Source organism: Hypanus sabinus, chromosome 1 (assembly GCF_030144855.1).
Source record: "Hypanus sabinus isolate sHypSab1 chromosome 1, sHypSab1.hap1, whole genome shotgun sequence".
Taxonomy (NCBI): domain Eukaryota; kingdom Metazoa; phylum Chordata; class Chondrichthyes; order Myliobatiformes; family Dasyatidae; genus Hypanus; species Hypanus sabinus.
In genome coordinates this window covers 5,513,743-5,533,713 of record NC_082706.1, presented here as the reverse complement: position 1 = coordinate 5,533,713, position 19,971 = coordinate 5,513,743, and the positions used below count along the sequence as shown (strand labels likewise).

Here is a 19,971-nt window from a genome sequence, read left to right as displayed (position 1 = left end):
AATGCTAACATGGCATTTGCCTTCCTCACCATCAACTCAAACCTGCAGGTTAACCTTCAGGGTGTTCTGCACAAGGACTCCCAGGTCCTTTGCACCTCTGGTTCCCGTATTTTCTCCCCATTTAGAAAGTAGTCCACACAACGCTACCTAGGGTACAGTTCCTCTGGTCTGGGTGACTTAAGTATCTTTAGGTCTTTCAGCTTTTTGAGCACCTTCTATCTTGTAAGAGTAACTGCACTCACTTCTCTTCCTTCACACTACTACCAAAGTGCATGACCATGTACTTTCCAACATTGTATTTCATTTGTCACTTTCTGGCCCGTTCTCCTAATCTGTCTAAGTCTTTCTACACCCTACCTGTTTCCTCAACATTACGTGTCCCTCCACCAATCTTCATATTATCTGCAAACTTGGCAGCAAAACCATCTATTCCATCACCTAAATCATCTATATACAGCATAGAAAGAAGCGGTCCCAATGCCGACCTCTGCAGAACACCACTAGTCTCTGGTAGCTAACCAGAAAAGGATCTTTTTATTCCCACACACTGCCTCCTACCAATCAGCCAATGCTCCAACCATGCCAGTAACTTTCCTGTATTACCATGGGCTCTTAACTTGGTAAGCAGCCTCATGTGTGTCACCTTGTCAAAGGCCTTCTGAAAGTCCAAATATACAACACCCACTATATCCCTTTTATCTATCCTACTTGTAATCTCCTCAAAGAATTCCAACAGGATCATCAGGCAGGATTTTCCCGAAGAAAATCATGATGACTTTGTACTAACTTGTCCTGTGTCACCGAGTGCTCCATCACCTCATCCTTAACAATTGACTCTAACATCTTCCCACACACTGAGGTCAGGCCAACAGGTCTATAATTTCCTTTCTGCTGCCTTCCTCCTTTCTTTAAAGAGTGGAGTGACCTTTACAATTTTCCAGTCCTCATGCCAGAGTCCAATGATTTTTGAAAGATCATTTCTAATGCCACCACAATCTCTGATGCTACCTCCTTCAGAACCCTAGGGTGCAGTTCTTCTGGTCTGGGTGACTTATGCACCTTTAGGTCTTTCAGCTTTTTGAGCACCTTCTATCTTGTAACAGTAACTGCACCCACTTCTCTTCCTTTACATACTAAAACATCAGGCATACTGCTAGTGTCTTCCACAGTGAAGACTGTTGCAAAATACTCATTTAGTTCATCAGTCATGTCCTTGTTCCTCATTATTATTTTTCCTGCCACACTAACTAGCGGTAATACCTTTCTTCTTCATTGACTCTTCACGGATGTTAGGGATTTCTAGTGGGTGCACACATGTAGTTAGTTTATGAACCCACGTGCTCTTTACTTGAGACATAGCGGTTACTTGTCGGAAAATGCAGATTCTCCCTGTGGCTCTCTGATTATTATTACTAAAGGCTAGATCTTTATAACAATTTTCCTACAGGTTTTCTTTACTGTCACATCCTTTCACCCCGGCTGTCAGTGTGTGGTTAGACCTCTTTCATTAACGCAGGAGATTATGTACATGCTGGAAATCCAGAGCAACACACAGCAAAATGAACAAAGTGAAGGAGGAGGCAGCATGTGTGGAGGGGAATAACAGTTGCATTCACAAGAAAAACAAGGCTGGCTGGTGGTGTTCTGGTATCAGTACCTCCCTTTGAGGCAAATGGTCCTGAGTTCAAATCTGGCTGGGTCTTGAACATTTCCATCCATGCTGGGTTGAGCGTAATGTTAGCAACTTGGCTTTGTAAAAAATCTTCAAACACTACAGAAATGGCAAAAATGCCCTCTCCTCCGCATGCCACAAGGTGTGAAAAAGAACAAGAAAAACATAAATTAAATGCAATTTTCACAAGAAGGAACACAAATAGAACAAAAATGTTAATTTTAGTGCAAAGTGATCAAACTGGACATAGTGGTGCTAAACTGTAGTGATTCAGGTTGCCCTGATTGTTGTGTATTTAATATCTCAGTAATAATTGCTTATTCATGTAAATAATTCATTCTGGTTTGCATATATAAATATGTGAATTACATACATCATCACGCTACCACAGGATACATGTGTGCCTCACTTAAAGTAAAATTGAACTAGGACTCGTGTCTCTTGGCTCTCTTATTTTCCATTGAATTGGTTTAATGTTCTGAAGTTACAAAGCATAATATCGGTTGGTTCAAGAACCGAATGGTTGAAGGGAAGTAGCTGTTCCTGAACCTGCTGGTGTGGGACTTCAGGCTTCTGTCCCTCCTGCCCGATGGTAGCAGCAACGGGATAGTATGGCCTTGGATGGAGGGAACCTTTGGTGATGGATGTTGCCTTCCTGGTGCAGTGCCTCCTGAAGATACTATTGACAGTGAGGAGGGAGGTGTCAGCGATAGATTGGACTCTCTGCAGCTTCTTACATTCTTGGGCATTTTAATTGCCGTAAAATTGTGGATCACAAAAGGTCGTTTGATCCTGTGCATGGCGTTCTTGGTGCAGGTTCAAGTGGTTCAATATAATATCAGAGAACATATACAACCTACAATTCATACTCTTCACGGACATCCACAAAACAGGAACCCCACAGAATGAATGACAGAATCAGTGAAGCCCGAAGCTTCTTCTCTCCCCCACCCACTCACACCATCAGAAGCAATGACTGCCCCACCTGCCACCATACAAGTAAAAGCCCTCTAAAGAGGCATTGATCTAGAGTCCATCTAAACTACAGTGCATAACCTGGCTCCTCAGTATCTCAGACAGGCTCTGTCTCACCAGCGAGGGACGGAGAGGTTGCTCCTGCAGCAACAAGAGCGGAGAGCAGCAACTAGCTGTTCACATGGTACAATCTTCCTCATTGCTTCTCTAAGCCCCACCATCTCGAGAACTGACAAGCACTCACTCTCCGTCGAGAGAGTGAGAGATATGGGGGATCGCTCAAGTAGAGGGGCCTTCTTCTGATGGCAGCCTGCGTTTAGCAAGCACACAGCCTGTGATGTTTCAGTTTGCAGGGGTGGGTTGTTTATGGGGCAAGGGTGTGAGTCTTCCAGGCTGCTCCTGGAGATAGTGAAGCACAAGGCCACACAGTGGGTCCGAAAACCCACTGCTTGTGAAGAACTGTAGTTTGAAGTGTAGATCTGTTTCCAGTGTGGGTAAGAATGTGTCACGACGTGCACTGGCAAATGGCTGAACCCAGGTGCGGAGGAACGACAAGCTCCAGTGTTGGGACAGAAACAAGAGTTTGCTCGTGAGAAAAACAAACGATCTTCCTTGGCTTGACCAAGCAACCCTGCAAGATGAATCATTCTCGAAACACACCCAAGGAACCCACAAAAAATGCTAATTAGGAGTCCACTTTAAATAATCACAGTAGGCTGCAACCCCGTGCCAGTTAAAAGAAACTTGACAAGATTAACCATAAAGCACAAGGGCTTAGCAGCTCAAGATACGACGACAATGAACAAATACAGAATGAACCAGCTCAGTAACAACTTAATGATGGTGATAAGAAACAATAACAACTAGCAGTTACTTGGAGAAGCATGGACCAATAAAAATATTCAGTGCTGACTTGTAAAGGGAAAATCATATATGCCTAATGTAAACTGCCTTTTCCAAAAGTTCCCTTCTTGAAAGTGCTGTAGGGCTATTAAAACAAAAGCTTAACGCCTTCTTAGAAATTTCTTCTCTCAGGCAATTAATCTGATCAGCCATTCTAGGTAGCCTCACAAACACCCCTCTATCTCATACCTCAATCAATACACTATGTAAAAATCCTAGGAGATGAGCAATTTCTGAGATACTCAAACCACCCCATCTGGCACTGATAGCCATTCCACGGTCAAAATCACTTAGATCACATTTCTTCCCCATTCTGATGTTTGGTCTGAACAACGGAACCTCTTGACCATGTCTGAATGCTTTTATGCATTGAGTTGCTGCCACATGATTGGCTGATTAGATATTTGCATTAATGAGCAGGTGTACCGAATAAATGAGGGCACATTTACATGTATTACAACTTGGTTGTGGTGTGTTGGTCATACAACAAAAACACATTAATCAATTATGAAGTATAAATAGTTATATAAAAATAAATTCAGAGGTTAAAGTATGAATATCAGAATCAGAATCTGGTTTAAGATCATCAAGTTGTTTCTTGTCATTTAACTATATACATGTACACTGTCAAATAAGTCAAAGTTTCTCTGGATCAGTGCCTAAAGCACATTGGTACACTAACACACATATAACCCATAGTAGCTTAGGAAAGTAAGAATAAAATCTACAAATGAATTACTCATAAATAAACAAACTGCATAAGTTTAATATTATTGGCATATGTCATGAAATTTATTGTTTCATGGCAGCAGTACAATGCAATACATCATAAAAAAAACGATAAGTTACAAAAGAAATATATTTCTTTTTTCAGAGGCTGTACTTGATCTGGTATTGGGAAATGAACCTGGTCAAGTGTCAGATCTCTTAGTGGGAGAGCATTTTGGAGATAGTGATCATAATTCTATCTTCTTTACAACAACATTGGAGAGAGATAGGTACAGACACGTTAGAAAAGCATTTAATTGGAGTAAGGGGAATTATGAGTCTATCAGGCAGGAAATCGGAAGCTTAAATTGAAAACAGATGTTCTCAGGGAAAAGTACGGAAGATATGTGGCAAATGTTCAGGGGGTATTTGTGTGGATTTCTGCATAGGTACGTTCCAATGAGACAGGGAAGTTATGGTAGGGTACAGGAACTGTGGTGTACAAAGGTTGTAATAAATCTAGTCAAGAAGAAAAGAAAAGCTTACAAAAGGTCCAGAGAGCTAGGTAATGTTAGAGATCTAGAAGATTATAAGGCTAACAGGAAGGAGCTTAAGAAGGAAATTAGGAGAGCCTGAAGGGGCCATGAGAAGGCCTTGGCGGACAGGATTATGGAAAACCCCAAGGCATTCTACAAGTATGTGAAGAGCAGGAGCATAAGACGTGAAAGAATAGGACCTATTAAGTGTGACAGTGGGAAAGTGTGTATGGAACCAGAAGAAATAGCAGAAGTACTTAATGAATACTTTACTTCAGTATTCACTATCGAAAAGGATCTTGGTAATTGTTGTGATAGGTGCTGTCCAGTTCATAGTAACACACTTCTCCCAGTCATTCTGTGACACAGGAAACAGATGCTTGAAATCTGGAGCACCACACAAAGGAGGTGGAGGAATTCAGAGATTCCCCTGAGGCTTCATGAATAACTGCCTGAATGATTTCCTGTTACCTTGGACACAAGTTTTTTATTGTGCCAATGTTATATACTGGAAATCAACATAAGCATTTTGAACTGCATCCTTCAAAACCTTGGCTTGAAAGATGATTCTATTCTAAACATTATTGAAAACTTCTGGCCTTCATAAATAAAGGAAAGTCAACAAATCAGGAACTTCAGATTATATACAACAGCAGTTCTATTCAGACTATTATACAACAGCAGTTCTACACACATGAAGTGTTCTGCCTAATTCTAAGTTTTAGAAGGATGTGAAACCTTTGGTGAGAGTAAAAAAAGAGTCTTATTGGGAAATTTCCACATTTGAAGATTAAATTGATGAAGTTGAGTTTGATCAGAGAAGATAATGCCAAGGTGAGTTATTGATTGATTGATAGATTTATTTAGGGATACAGGACAGAGAAGGCCCTTCCGGCCCTTCAAACCATGTCACCCCAGCGACCCCCAACAAACCATATTACCCCTAACCTAGTCACATGACAATTTACAATGACTAATTAACCTACCTGGCACGCTTTTGGACCGTGGGACAAAGGGGGAAAATACACACATTCCACGGTGAGGATGTACAAACTCCTTACAGAGGCCATTGGAATTAAACTCCAAACTCTGGAAATATCCAAGTTGTTATAGCGAAGTGCCAACTGCTGATTGAAGATTTTAATTGTGAACATTGCACACCACAGCACAGTACAGACCTTGTAACTTACTCGAAGATCAATCTAATCCGTTCCTCCTACATAACTCTCCATTTTTCTATCATCCACGTGTCTCCTTAATGTCCCTAGTGTATCCACAGTTTGCCTTGTGGCTGAGCACCCTATTGACTGCTTTTTCCCTGGAGCTGTTACACTTCATTGTTTATTCTGAATTTATTTTTACTTAGAGATGTAACTTGGTAACAGACTCCTCAGGCCCAATGAGCCTGCACTGCCTAATTAAACCCATGTGACCAATTAACCTATTAACCCTTATATCTTTGAATTAGGGAGGAAACTTGAGCATCCTGAGGAAGCCCATGTGGTCAAGGAGAAAACATACAAACTTATTACACATATAAGCTTTGTACTCTCAAAATTTCACTTTTGAGTCCCAGTCAATCGCTTACTGTAACAACCTTTCTTGCAAGAGTCTGTGAATTCTCTACAGATTTGTTCCTTTATAATATTGCATTTTATTGTTGGCCTACACTGTTCTCTTTTGAAAACAAATCCCATCTGCCTGGAGGTGGTCAATATCCCTCCAGTCCCCAGCTGTTCATGTGCCTAACTACATCCCATTCTGTCTTTTTCATCTGTTTTCACGGTCTTCCCTGGAAGCACGTTCCAGGATGGTCAGCCCTGCTCTGAAATTCCCAATGGAACTTCTCTCTGGCTCTGGTTTCCTGTAATTGTCCAACATGATGGATAAACACCACGTTATTGGTTTATACACGTAAAAGATAACTTGGACATATACATAGATAAGGAAGGTTAAGAGGGATAAAGGTTTGAATAGGACCAGCTTGGGTGGGAACTTTGGTCAGCATTGACCAGTTGGGCCAAAGGGCCTGTTTCTGTGCGATGACTCTACGAAACTGATTAAAAATGAACAAAATTCATTGAGTTATGCTGGTCAATTGAAAAGATCTGACTTTGTTGGCAGGTGAGTTCCTGTGCAAGATGGTGTCATTTGTCCAAACCATGGCTGTCTCCACGGGAATTCTGACCATGGTGTGCATCGCAGTAGAGCGCTTCCAGGGCGTGCTCTACCCGCTGCGGCCCCGAAGCACCAGTGCATCCTTGCCGGGCAAGAAGCTGATAGGTAGGTGTTACTGAAGCACTAGACAACGAGGAGATCATCCCTGACATCTTTGGCCAACCAGAAACAGAGTAAAAGCATCAAATAAATCACAGTTAAATCTTGAGGCTCTCATGAAAGAGGTAGAGAGTTGAGCTTCTGTAGATGCACGGTAGAGAGTATCCTGACTGGTTGCATCATGGCCTGGTATGGAAACTCCAATGCCCAGGAACAGAAAAGTCTATCGAAAGTAATGGATAAGCCCCGTCCGTCCCAGGCAAAGCCCTCCTCACAACTGAGCACATTTACATGGAGTGCTGCCACAAGAGAAATTCTCCCCTCATCCAGACCATACTCTCTCCTCGCTGCAGCCTTCAGGCAGGAGGCCCATACCACCACGTTCAGGAATAGTTTCTACCCTACAATCATCAGGCTCCTGAACCAGTGTGGATAACCTCAATCACAATTGTTATAAACTGATTCTATGACCTACAGACTCACTTTCAAGGACTCTTTACAGCCCATGTTCTCAGTATTAATTATTTGCTCAGTTTACCTTCTTCTGCAGATTGATTGCTTGTCAGCTTCGTCTCTATAGTTTTTTTTCTGGAAATTGTTTGTATTTCCTTTTTCTCCCTGTACGTGCCTGCAAAGAAATGAATCCAAGGGTAGTGTACTGAAAAGTTCAAAGTAAAATTTATTATCAAAGTACATACATGCCACCACATACAACCCAGAGATTCATATTCCTGCGGGCATGCCCAGCAAATCTACAGAACAGCAACTGTCAGCAGGATGAATGAACAACAAACTGTGCAAATGCAAATAGAAATGAATAGCAATAAATAACAAGATAAGGAGTCTTTAAAGTGAGATAAATTGCAGGAACACCAGAAACAGAATGAGTGTAGTTACCCCCTTTTGTGCAAGAGCCTGGTGGTCGAGCAGTGGTAACTGTTTTGAAGCTGGAGGTGTGAGTCTTTGTGGGTGAAGCTAAGAAACTGCAAGGGTAAAAAACCATTATGGGAATCATATCAAGATGTGGGGTTGGGATTGCAAAGGGAGCTGGAAAAGGCATGTAATAAGGGTAATGACTCAATTGCAATGGGGCACTTCAGTATGCGAGGGGACTGGGGAAATCAGGTTGGTGCTGGTTTGCATGAGAGGGAATTTGTTGAATGCCTACAAGATGGCTTTTTAGAACAGTTTGTACTTGAGCCTACTCGGGGAAAGACTTTATTAGATTGGGTGTTGTGTAATAACCCAGATCTTATTAGGGAGTTTAATGTAAAGGAACCCTTAGGAGGCAGTGATCATAATCTGATTGAATTCATACTACAGTTTGAGAGGGAGAAGCATAACTCACATGTATCAGTATCGCAATGGAGTAAAGGGAATTACAGAGGCATGAGAGAGGAGCTTGCCCCGGTGGATTTGAAGGAGGTACTGGCAGGAATAATTGCAGAGCAGACATGGCTGAAATTCCTGAGAGTAGTTCATAAGACGTGTGATAGATACGTCCCAGAGAAGAAGTAGTTTTCAGATGGCAGAGGTAGGCAACTATGGCAGACAGGAAAAGTTAAGGACTGGATGAAAGCCAAGGAAAGGCATATAAGTGAGTGGGAACCTTTTAAAATCCAACAAAAGGCAACTAAAAAAGCTATTAGAAGAGAAAAGATGAAATATGAGGGCAAACTAGCCAGTAATATAAAGCAGGAAACTGAAAGTTTTTTTCAGTTATATAAAGTGTAAAACGGAGATGATAATACTGGTGAGGTAGTAATGAGGGCAAAGAAATGGCAGATTAACTTAATGGGTTCAGTCTTCACTGTGGAAGACACTAACAGTGTGCCAGTGGTCTGTGAGTGTCAGGGAGCAGGAGTGAGTGCCAAAAGAAAAAGTGCTAGGCAAACTCAAACGTCTTAAGGTGGATAGGTTACCTGGACCAGATGGACTACATCCCAGAGTCCTGAGAGAGGTTGCTGAAGAGATAACAGATGCATTGGTCATGATCTTTCAAGAATCACTTGATTTTGACATGATCCCGGAGGTCTGAAAGACTGCACATGTCACTCTACTCTTTAACAAGAAAAGAAGACTAAAAGAAATGATAGGCCAGTTAGCCTGAGCTCAGAGGTTGGAAAAGTGTTGGAGACCATTATTAAGGATGAAGTGTCAGAGTCCTTGGAGACAAATGATAAAATAAGTCAAAGTCAACATGGTTTCTGAGAAGGGAAATCTTGCCTGGAAAATCTGTTCTAGTTTTTTGAGGAAGCAACAAGCAGGGTGGACAAAGGAGAGGCAGTGGACATCATTTGCTTGGATTTTCAGAAGGCATTTGATAAGGTGCTGCACATGAAGCTGCTTAACAAGATGGTGTTACAGGAAAGGTACCGGCATGGATAAAGGAATGGCTGACAGGCAGAAGGCAGCAAGTGGGAATAAAAGAAGCTTTTTCTGGTTGGCTGCCAGTGACGAGTGTTCCTCAGGAGTCAGTATTGGGACCACTACTTTTCACATTGTTTGTCAATGATTTGGATATTGGAATTGATGGCTTTGTGACAAAGTTTGCGGATCATAGGAAGGTAGGTGGGGGGTAGGTAGTGCTGAGGAAGCAATGTGATTTCAGCAGGACTTAGGTAATTTGGGAGAATGGGCAAAAAAGTGGCAAATGGGATACAGTGTTGGGAAATGAATGACAATGTATTTTGGTAAAAGGAACAATAGTGTGGGCAATATCTAAGTGGGTAGAAGGTTCAATCATTAGAGGTGCAGAGGGACTTGGGAGTCCTCATGCAATACTTCCTGAAGGTTAATTTGCAGGTTGAGTCTGTGGTAAAGAAGGCAAATGCAATGTTGTCATTTATTTCAAAGGGAGTGGAATACAAAAGAAAGGAGATAATGTTGAGGCTTTATAAGACTCTAGTTAGGCCACACTTGGAGTATTGTCAACAGTTTTGGGCCCCATATCTCAGAAAGAGTGTGTTATCTTTGGAGAGAGTCCAGAGGAGGTTCATGAGGATGATTCAGGGAATGAAGGGGCGTGGGGCAGCTTTGGGCCTGTACTCACTGGAATTTAGAAGAATGTAAGAGAATCTCACTGAAATCTACTAAATGTTGAAAGGACTAGATAGGGTGGATGTGGTGAGGATATTTCCTGTGTGGTATCCAGATCTAGAGGGCACAGCCTCAAAATTGGGGGATGACCTTTTAGAACAAAGTTAAAGAGGATTTTTTTAGCCAGAGGGCAGTAAATCTGTAGAATACTCTGCCACAGAGCACAATGGAGGCCAAGTCCATGGGTATATTTAAGGTGGAAGTTGATTATCTCCTGATCGGTCAGGGCATCAAAGGCTATGGCAAGAAGGCAGGTGTTTGGGGTTGAGTGGGATCCGTGATCAGCCAAGATGAAGTGGCAGAGCAGACTTGATGGACTGAATGGCCTAATTTAGTTCCTATGTCTTATGGTCTTATGATTATGGAGTCCTGAGGCACTTGTACCTTCTACCTGATGGCAGCACTGAGAGGAGAGCATGGCCTGAGTGGTGAGGATCTTTGGCAGTGCTTTATGTAGATGTGCTGAGTGGTTGGGAGGGCTTTACCCATGATGCAATATCCTCCAAGAGGACCCCAACCTCGTCGTAGGGTTTGGAAGCTTATGTACCTCAATGACCTGTAGAGCTACGCAGGTCTTGGTATGGTCACCTGTGCCAAACAGGTCAAAGGGGAGAGGCCAAACTAAGAGTGGTCCACCAGTCCTCCAGGTCTGGGGGATTCGGGTCAGGGCTACCAACCCCGAATATTCAAAAAACGTTCTCACGGGGCCAACAATGAAGAAACTCTTTATATCTGTGTGTGTGACTTATAGTGCCTATAAAAAGTATTCAATGCCCCCCCCCCCCAGAAGTTTTCATGTTTTATTATTTTACAAGCAAAAGAAAATCTGTAGATGCTAGAAATCCAAGCAACACACACAAAATGCCGGAGGAACTCAACAGGCCAGTGGAAATGAGGAGTCAGAGTTAGAAGGCGGAGGGGAAGGGGTGAAGTAAAGAACTGGGAAGTTGGTTGGTGAAAGTGTACAGGGTTGGAGAAGGGGGAGTCTGATAGAAGGCCATGGAAGAAAGAAACCGGGGAGGAGCACCAGAGAGGGCAGGCAAAGAAATAAAATGGGAGAGGGAAAAGGGGATGGGGAATGGTGAAAGGGTGGGGAGGGGGTGATCATTACCAGAAATTAGAGAAATCAATGTTCATGCCACCAGGTTGGTGGCTACCTGGATGGAATACAAGGTGTTGTTCCTCCAACCTGAGTGTGGCCTCATTGTGAGAGTAAAGGCAGCCATGGACTGACATGTTGGAATGGGAATGGGAAATGGGATTAAAATGGGTGGCCATGGGGAGATACTGCTTTTTCTGGCGGATGGAACATAGGTGCTCGGCTCAGCGGTCTCCCAATCTATGTTGGGTCTCACCATATACAGGGGGCCACACCGGGAGCAGTGGATACTGTCAATGACCTCAACAGACTCACAGATGAAGGGTCGCCTCACCTGGAAGACTCTTTAGCGACCTGAATGGTCGTGAGGGATTTGGTTAAAAAGTAAGCAGTATAATGCTAATGGCACTTTATGTGATGAAACCTGGGTGGTGGATGGGAGTTCGGTCGCCTCACAGCCTGGGGAAGAAGCTGTTCCCCATCCTGATGTCCTAATGTTACAGTATCTCCTGCCTGATGGTAGGGGGTTACAGGCAGAGGCAGATCTAAACCGATCGGTGGAAGCTGGCATGGTAACACATTACGTAGAACGTAGAACATGCCATTTGGCGAACAATGCTGTGCTGAGGTAGCTAAAAAGTAAGCCAAAAACATTCAAACACTAATCCCTCCTACCTATACCCTGTCCATATCCCTCCATCTTCCTCACATCCATGTGCCTATTCAAGCATCTCTTAAGAGCCTCTAATGTGTTTGCCTCTGCCACCATACCAGGCAGCCACCACTCTGAGTAAAAAACTTACCCCTCAGATCCCCTTTGAACTACCCTCTCTCAACTTCAATGCATGTCCTCTGGTGTTAGACATTTCAATGCTGGGAAACAGATATTCCCCATCCACTCTACCTAGGCCTGTCATAAACTTATAAACCTCCATCAGATCTCCTCTCAGCCTCCTCTGCTCCAGAGAAAACCCAAGTTTGCCCAGAACAAGCCCTCTAAACTAGGCAGCATCCTGGTAAACCTCTTCTGCACCCTCACCAAAGCCTCACAATCCTTCTTATAGTGGCGACCAGAACTCCACTTTGGTTGCAAGAACAGGAAAACAGATTATTATCTGAACAGTGGCCGATTAGGAAAAGGGGAGGTGCAACTAGACCTGGGTGTCATTGTACACCAGTCATTGAAGGTGGGCGTGCAGGTACAGCAGGCAGTGAAAAAGGCAAATGGTATGTTGGCATTCATAGCAAAAGGATTTGAGTACAGGAGCAGGGAGGTTCTACTGCAGTTGTACAAGGCCTTGGTGAGACCACACCTAGAATATTGTGTGCAGTTTTGGTCCCCTAATCTGAGGAAAGACATTCTTGCCATAGAGGGAGTACAGAGAAGGTTCACCAGATTGATTCCTGGGATGGCAGGACTTTCATATAAAGAAAGACTGGATCGACTAGGCTTATACTCAGTGGAATTTAGAAGATTGAGGGGAGATCTTATTGAAACGTATAAAATTCTAAAGGGATTGGACAGGCTAGATGCAGGAAGATTGTTTCTGATGTTGGGGAAGTCCAGAACGAGGAGTCACAGTTTAAGGATAAAGGGGAAGCCTTTTAGGACCGAGATGGGGAAAAACTTCTTCACACAGAGAGTGGTGAATCTGTGGAATCCTCTGCCACAGGAAACAGTTGAGGCCGGTTCATTGGCTATATTTAAGAGGAAGTTAGATATGGCCCTTGTGGCTAAAGGGATCGGGGGTATGGAGAGAAAGCAGGTACAGGGTTCTGAGTTGGATGATCAGCCATGATCATACTGAATGGCAGTGCAGGCTCGAAGGGCCGAATGGCCTACTCCTGCACCTATTTTCTATGTTTCTATTTTTTTTTCCATATGCAATACTCCAGATGTGGCCTAATCAGAGTTTTATCAGAGATTCCTAATCAGACCTAATGTAACCTAATCGGAAGTTAAGTTGCCACATAACCTCTTGACTTTTAAACTTTTTGCTAAACATTATGTTGTGATACTGCCCCAGTATATGTGATTTGATCTGAAGTCTCAAGGGGACAGCTGTACATTGAGAGCAACGTAGATCGAGCTGGTGATCTCCCCTATGTCACCCGTCATTGCCATAATGAGATGTTCCTCACCTGGTACCGTTGTTTTACCTGCTGTCTCTGGTAGAGCAGATTTGATGGGCCAAATGGTCTAATTCTGCTCCTATGTGTTACGATCTTATGCGCTTTGAGGCTTTTCACTGTGGAAGTTGCCTTTAAAATGTATCGCTGTCTGATTGACTGTTTTCTGGTATTACAGTCGCGGTCTGGCTGTCCGCGATGGCTATTGCTTCACCGCTGTGGTACGCACAGAAGATTGAGGTACAACCAGCTTCTCCTCCACCCTCTCAGCACACTATTCCAACAATACAAACTGAAAGCTAATTGGAGCAGCACTCCAATCAAAGGCACTTATGAAATTTGCTGCCTATTACCCTAACCCTTGTGCTGGTTCTTGCCTCACCTGCCTTGTGAAAGGTCTAGATCGGGGCTCCCAACCCTTTTTTATGCCGTGGACCCCTACCATTAACCGAGGGGTTTGTGGACGCTAGTTGGGGAGCCCCTGGCCTAGATAGACTGTATGTGGAGAGGATGTTTTCAATAGTGGGGGCGTATAGGATCAGGGAGCACAGCCCCAGAATAGACGAATGTCCCTTTAGAACAGGGATGAGGAGAAGTTCCTATATCTTGAGGATGATGAATCTGTAAGAATTGATTGCCACGGGCAGCTGTGAAAGCCAAGTCATTTGGCAGATTTAAAGCTGATGTTGATAGTTTCTTGATAAGTCGGGGCGTCAAAGGTTAGGGGAGATGGCAGGAGAACAGGGTTAAGAGAGCTAATAAATCAGCCATGATGGAATGGTGGAGCAGACTCGATGGGTTGAATGGCTTAATTCTGCTATCTTGCATGGTTTTCGTATACGGGTGAAGCTCCTCTCCACTTTGAACTGAAGGGTGTCAGATTCAGTAACAGAACGTGATCATTCCTGGACCCAGCATAGTGATGCAGTTACAAAGAAGGCATAACAGTGGCTATATTTCATTAGGAGTTTGAGGAGATTTGGTATGTCACCCACAAATTTCTACAGATCTACCATGGAGAACATTCTAACTGTTTGCATCACTGGGGGAGAGGGGGGGGGGGTACTGCACAGGATCGGAAAAAAACTACAGAAAGTTGTAAACTTAGCCTGCACCATCATGAACATGAGCCTCCCCAGCTTCCAGGGCACCCTCAAAACAACGGCATCCATTATACCTCAAGTAATATTTGGGTTTATATACACACACACACACACACACACAGAGTTTGCTTAAGCATTCTTGTTTGTTTAAATGATTATTTAGAGGTTATATGTAAAAATACATTAAATGCATACATCATTACACTACCATGTGATACGTGCACACTTCGTTTCAAGTAAACTTAAAGTTCGACCCGCATTTTTGGATTCCCATGCCTTCCTTTGAATTAGTTTAATGTCTTGAAGTTACAAAACAGAGCCCAAAAGCAGGCTCTCTTCTCATTGCTACCATCAGGGAGGAGGCACTGGAGCCTGAAATCACACACTCAACGATTCAGGAACAGCTTCTTCCCCCTCTGTTATCTGATTTCTGAATGGACATTGACACCTCAGTACTTTTTTCTCTCTTTTTACAATCCTTACTAGTTTAACTTTATAATGTAATTTGAAGTTCTCTTATTTTTATTTTTAAAGTACTGCTGCTGTATAACAGATTTCACAAAACACGCACAACATCCCGGAGGAACTCAGCAGGTCAGGCAGCATCTATGGATAAAAGTACAGTTGACGTTTCAGGCTGGACTTATCTGATTCAGATTCAGATTCAGATTCAAGTTTATTGATCACCTGTACATTGAAGCATGCTATGACCTGCGCCATTTGTTTCAGCATCCAATACAACCTATGGATATGCAAGGGCAGCCCGCAAATATTGGCTCACATTCCACCGTTAACATTCCTGCAATCCGGCAGAACAGCACAAGCAGCAGCAACAACAACAAAACAAACCGTGGTCCTTCCCTTAACACGTTTGATACGATGATACACCTTGCGTCGCGACGTGTAACACTATCCTGTTTATTTTTCCTCCACTCTACTTCCTGTAAGTAATTCATCGCAGTTCCTCCATTTCCACAGCATCAGTCTTGTGGTCTTGAGATACCATCTTCACTGTTCTATGGCTATTGAACAGTCTCCTGCTATGATAAAATGGACCTCACAGACTATATTATTATGGCTTGCACTTTGCTGTCTGCAAGGACTGTGCCTTCTCTGTAACTGTACCACCTCCAGCTTCCTCCAGTGCCCACAGTCTTTAATTGATAGAGATAGTGCAGAACAGGCCTTTCCAGCCCTTCGAGCTGCTGCCAGCCAATCCCCTGATTCTAATCCCAACCTAATCCCGTTACGATTTACAAAGACCAATTAGCCTAACAACTGGTATGTCTTTGGACTGTGGGAGGAAACCAGAGCATCCAGAGGAAACCCACGTGGTCACGAGGAGAACATACAAACTCCTGACGGCCAGCGGTAGGACTGTGGCATTTCTTTCCACTTTCCAAAGACATTCTGAAGTAGGCTAACTTGTCATATGTGTGTAATTAGGCGGGATGGTGATACATTGAATGGTGGGGCAGGTTTGAGGGGCCAAATGGACTCCTCTTTGCGTTATTAGGTTTATATTCCTCCTGCTAGCCCCACATTTAAGAACTGTCAGTGCCTCTTGACACAATGCCAGACTGACTCCCGCATATACTCCTGTCCGCTACTTGTGTGTGTTTGAATGGGATCGAGTGACTTCCTTGTTGGCCATGTGACTTTGCTGTGTAACTGTCGCGCAGGTTCAGCACGATTTCCTCTTCGAAGTGCACTACACCTGCTGTCAGGAGATCTGGCACCAGCCACAGCAGAGGAGGGCCTACACCACCGTCATCCTGATTTTGGTGTTCCTTGTCCCACTCCTCACGCTGGCCTGCATCTACGGAAAGGTGGCACATGAACTGTGGTTCAAGCATCGTGTTTACGACTCCGTCTTTCAGGCCCTGTCCAGAGCCGAACTGAACAAGCGAACAAGGTAAATTTCAAGGAATTAATTGTGACTGCAAACTCCTTCATGTTAACCAGCTACATCTCCGTGTCGTCTGTCAGGACCAATATTATCCTAAAAGTATTATTGAAAAAGAGTGAGAGTATCTTGTGTGTAAGTTTAATTTGGCTTGAGATGGGATGATGATCCTGGAGGCTATCTTTTATTTATTTCCCTCCAGAGGAGATATATCACAAATCCTGGTTATGCGACCACTGACGCCAGGCAGGCAATCTCTGAAGATTTTGGCATCCTGAATACTTTTGGGTGTATCCTATGGATTTTGGGCTGCTGATGATGAAAATCACCACAAAATTGCCCTATCACACACTTTAAAAAAAAAATCACTTATATTTGTTAATTCAGTTTCTTTATTCAAGTCAATTAAAATGTTGCCCACGATGTAAGCTGGAAAGTTTTCTATCTTGTCAAGGCATGCTTTGGCAGGGCAGGTTTTAGAGAGGCTGGAAAGGTAGCACACACAAACTGTTCTATGTATTGTGTTTACATGTATATCGGTTGGCAATTATGTTGATGTGCATGCTCTATGTGCATAACAGATTGTGTGTACTCATTATAATTAAAGCAGGAGTATTTGTGATAGCAAAATCTTTCTCTAAATTCCTACGTGATACATATAGCCTGAAATTATATTTACTTTCAGCTTTATCTGGTCTATTATAAACACAAAAAAATTCTGAGGAAGCAAGGCAGTTGAAAAAGATTTTCTGTCCTGTGTAATGGCTGTGATCACCTGTCTTACACCATAGGATACAGGAGCAGAATAAGGCCATTTGGCCCGTCAAGTCTGCTCCACCATTTCTTCATGTTTCATCATGGCTGGTCCAATTTTACTCTCAATCTCCTGCCTTCTCCCTGTATCCCTTCATGCTCTGGCCAGTCAATAACCTATCATCCTTTACTTTAAATATACATATAGACTTGGCCTCAACAGCTGCCTGTTGTGAAAAATTCCACAGATTCACCACTCTCTAGCTGAAGAAATTACTCCTCGTCTACGTTACAAAAGGATGCCCCTCTATTCTGAGGCTGTGTCCTCTGGTATTAGACTCCCCCACCATAGGAAATGTCCTCTCCACATCCACTTTATCAAGGACTTTCACCATTCAATAAGTTTCAATGAGGTCATCCTTCATTCTTCTGAATTCTAGTGAATACAGACCCAGAGCATCAAACTTTTCAGATGACAAACCATTCAATTCTGGAATCATTTTTGTGAACCCTCTCTGGTCTCAGCACGTCCTTTCTAAGATAAGGGGACCAACATTTCTTACAGTGCTCCAAGTGAGGCCTCACCAGTGCTTTATAAAATCTCAACATTACATCCTTGCTTTTATATTCTAGACCTCTTGAAATGAATGCTAACATTACATTTGCCTTCCTCACCACAGGGTCAACATGCAAATTAACCTTTAAAGAATCCTGCACCAGGACTCACAATCTGTTTGAGCTTCAGATTTTTGTATTTTCTCTCAATTTTGAAAATAGTTAACCCTTTCATTTCTTCTACTAAAGTGCATGGCCATACATTTCCCGACACTATATTCCATCTGCCATTTCTTTGCCCATTCTCTTAATCTGTCTAAGTCCTTCTGAGGCCTCTCTATTTCCTTAAAATTACCAGCCTCTCCATCTATATTTACATCATCTGTAAACTTTGCAACAAAGCCATCAATTCCATCATCCAAGTAATTGACATATAACGTAAAATGAATCAGGCCCAACACAGATTATGTGGAACACCACTAGTCACTGGCAGGCAAAGGCTCTCTTTATCCCCACTCTTTGCCTCCTGCCAATCAGACACTGGTTTATCCAGGCTGGAATCATTCCTGTAACACCATAAGTGGGTAACATTCAGGAGAGGGAAGGGTAAGAATCAGAGGCTAGAGAGCACCCCTGTGACTGTACCCCTTGACCATAAGTACTTCTGTTTGAGTACTGTTTGGGGGGGAGATGGCCTACTTGGGGGAAGCAACAGTGGCTGTGCCTCTGACGCAGAGTCTGGCCCTGTGGCTCAGAAGGGTAGGGAAAGGAAGAGGATGGCAGCAGTGACAGGGGACTCTATAGTTAGGGGGTCAGACAGGTGACTTTGTGGACGCAGGAAAGCAGCACGGATGGTAGTTTGCCCCCCAGGTGCCAGGATCTGAGATGTTTCTGACTGCATCCAAGATATCCTGAAGTGGGAAGGACAACAGCCAGAGGTCATGGTACAGATTGGTACCAACAACATACAAGGGATGATTGATAAGATCGTGGCCTAAGGTAGAAGGAGTCAATTTTAGAAAACCTAGCACCTTTATTTTTCAACATAGTTCCCTCCTACATGTAGTCCAGCGGTCGTGGAGCATAGGGATCCCTCCTTTGTGGAAGTGGTCCATACCAGGGTTGATTGATAAGTTCATGGCCTAAGGTAGAAAGAGACGAGTTATTAACTTCAAACTTTCTGCATAATCACTCAAAGAGTTGACCTGCATGTGCATGTAACGAGAGTGTCTTGGACCTCCAGGTGGTTCACAGCAGGAGTTATTAATAAGGTAGAAGGACATGATTTATACAGCTCTTGTTACATGCACATGCAGTTCAACTCTTGGAGTGAAAATGCAGAAAGTTTGAAGTTAATATCTCACTTCCTTCTACCTGAGGCCAGGAACTTATCAATCACCCCTGCTGTGGACCACTCTGGAGGTCCAAGACGCCAACTTCTACAAAGAAGGGATCTGTATGCTCCATGGCTGCTGGACTAAGTGTGTAAATGTAGGAAAAATAAATCTGCTAGGTTTTCTAAAATTGACTCCTTCTACCTTAGGTCACGAACTTATCAATCACCCCTCGTAGGCAGGAAAAGGGAGGGTCCTGAAAGCAAACTATGGTGAATTAGGAAGGAAGTCTTGGGATTACTGCTTGTGCCACACGACAGTGAGTATAGGAATAGAGTGAGGTGGAGGATAAATGTGTGGCTGAGAGATTGGGGCAGAGGGCAGGGATTCAGATTTCTGGATCATTGGGACCACTTTTGGTGCAGGAGTGACCTGTGCAAAAAGGATGGTTTGCACTTGAATCCCAGGGGTCCAATATCCTGGCGGGGAGGTTTGCTAAGGCTATTGAGGAGAGTTTAAACTAGGATTGCTGCGGGTGGGAACCATACTGAAGAGATGGAAAAAGAGGTGGTTGACTCACAAAATGGAGAAAGCTTGGAGACAGTGTGAGAGGGAGGATAGGCAGGTGATTGAGAAGGGACGAACTCAGACTGATGGTTTAATGCAAGGAGTATTATGTACAGTTTAATGCAAGGATGGTTTGAGATGTGTCTATTTTAATGCAGGGAGTATTATGTACAGTTTAATGCAAGGATGGTTTGAGATGTGTCTATTTTAATGCAGGGAGTATTATGTACAGTTTAATGCAAGGATGGTTTGAGATATGTCTATTTTAATGCAGGGAGTATTATGAACAAAGCAGATGAGCTTGGGTCATGGATCAGTACTTGGAGTTATGATGTGGTGGCCATTACAGTGATT

The 19,971-nt window shown here is 43.3% G+C and overlaps 1 protein-coding gene across 1 annotated transcript in view; it reads left to right on the top strand.

Annotated features, from left to right (window-relative positions):
- The window catches only part of LOC132400901 (pyroglutamylated RF-amide peptide receptor-like), a 77,428-nt gene that overhangs the window by 25,051 nt on the left and 32,406 nt on the right, over positions 1-19,971 (top strand). The window contains exons 2-4 of the mRNA XM_059982843.1: positions 6,919-7,077; positions 13,578-13,639; positions 16,185-16,417. Coding sequence (XP_059838826.1) covers positions 6,919-7,077; positions 13,578-13,639; positions 16,185-16,417 — 454 coding nt within the window. The remainder of the gene's footprint in view (positions 1-6,918; positions 7,078-13,577; positions 13,640-16,184; positions 16,418-19,971) is intronic.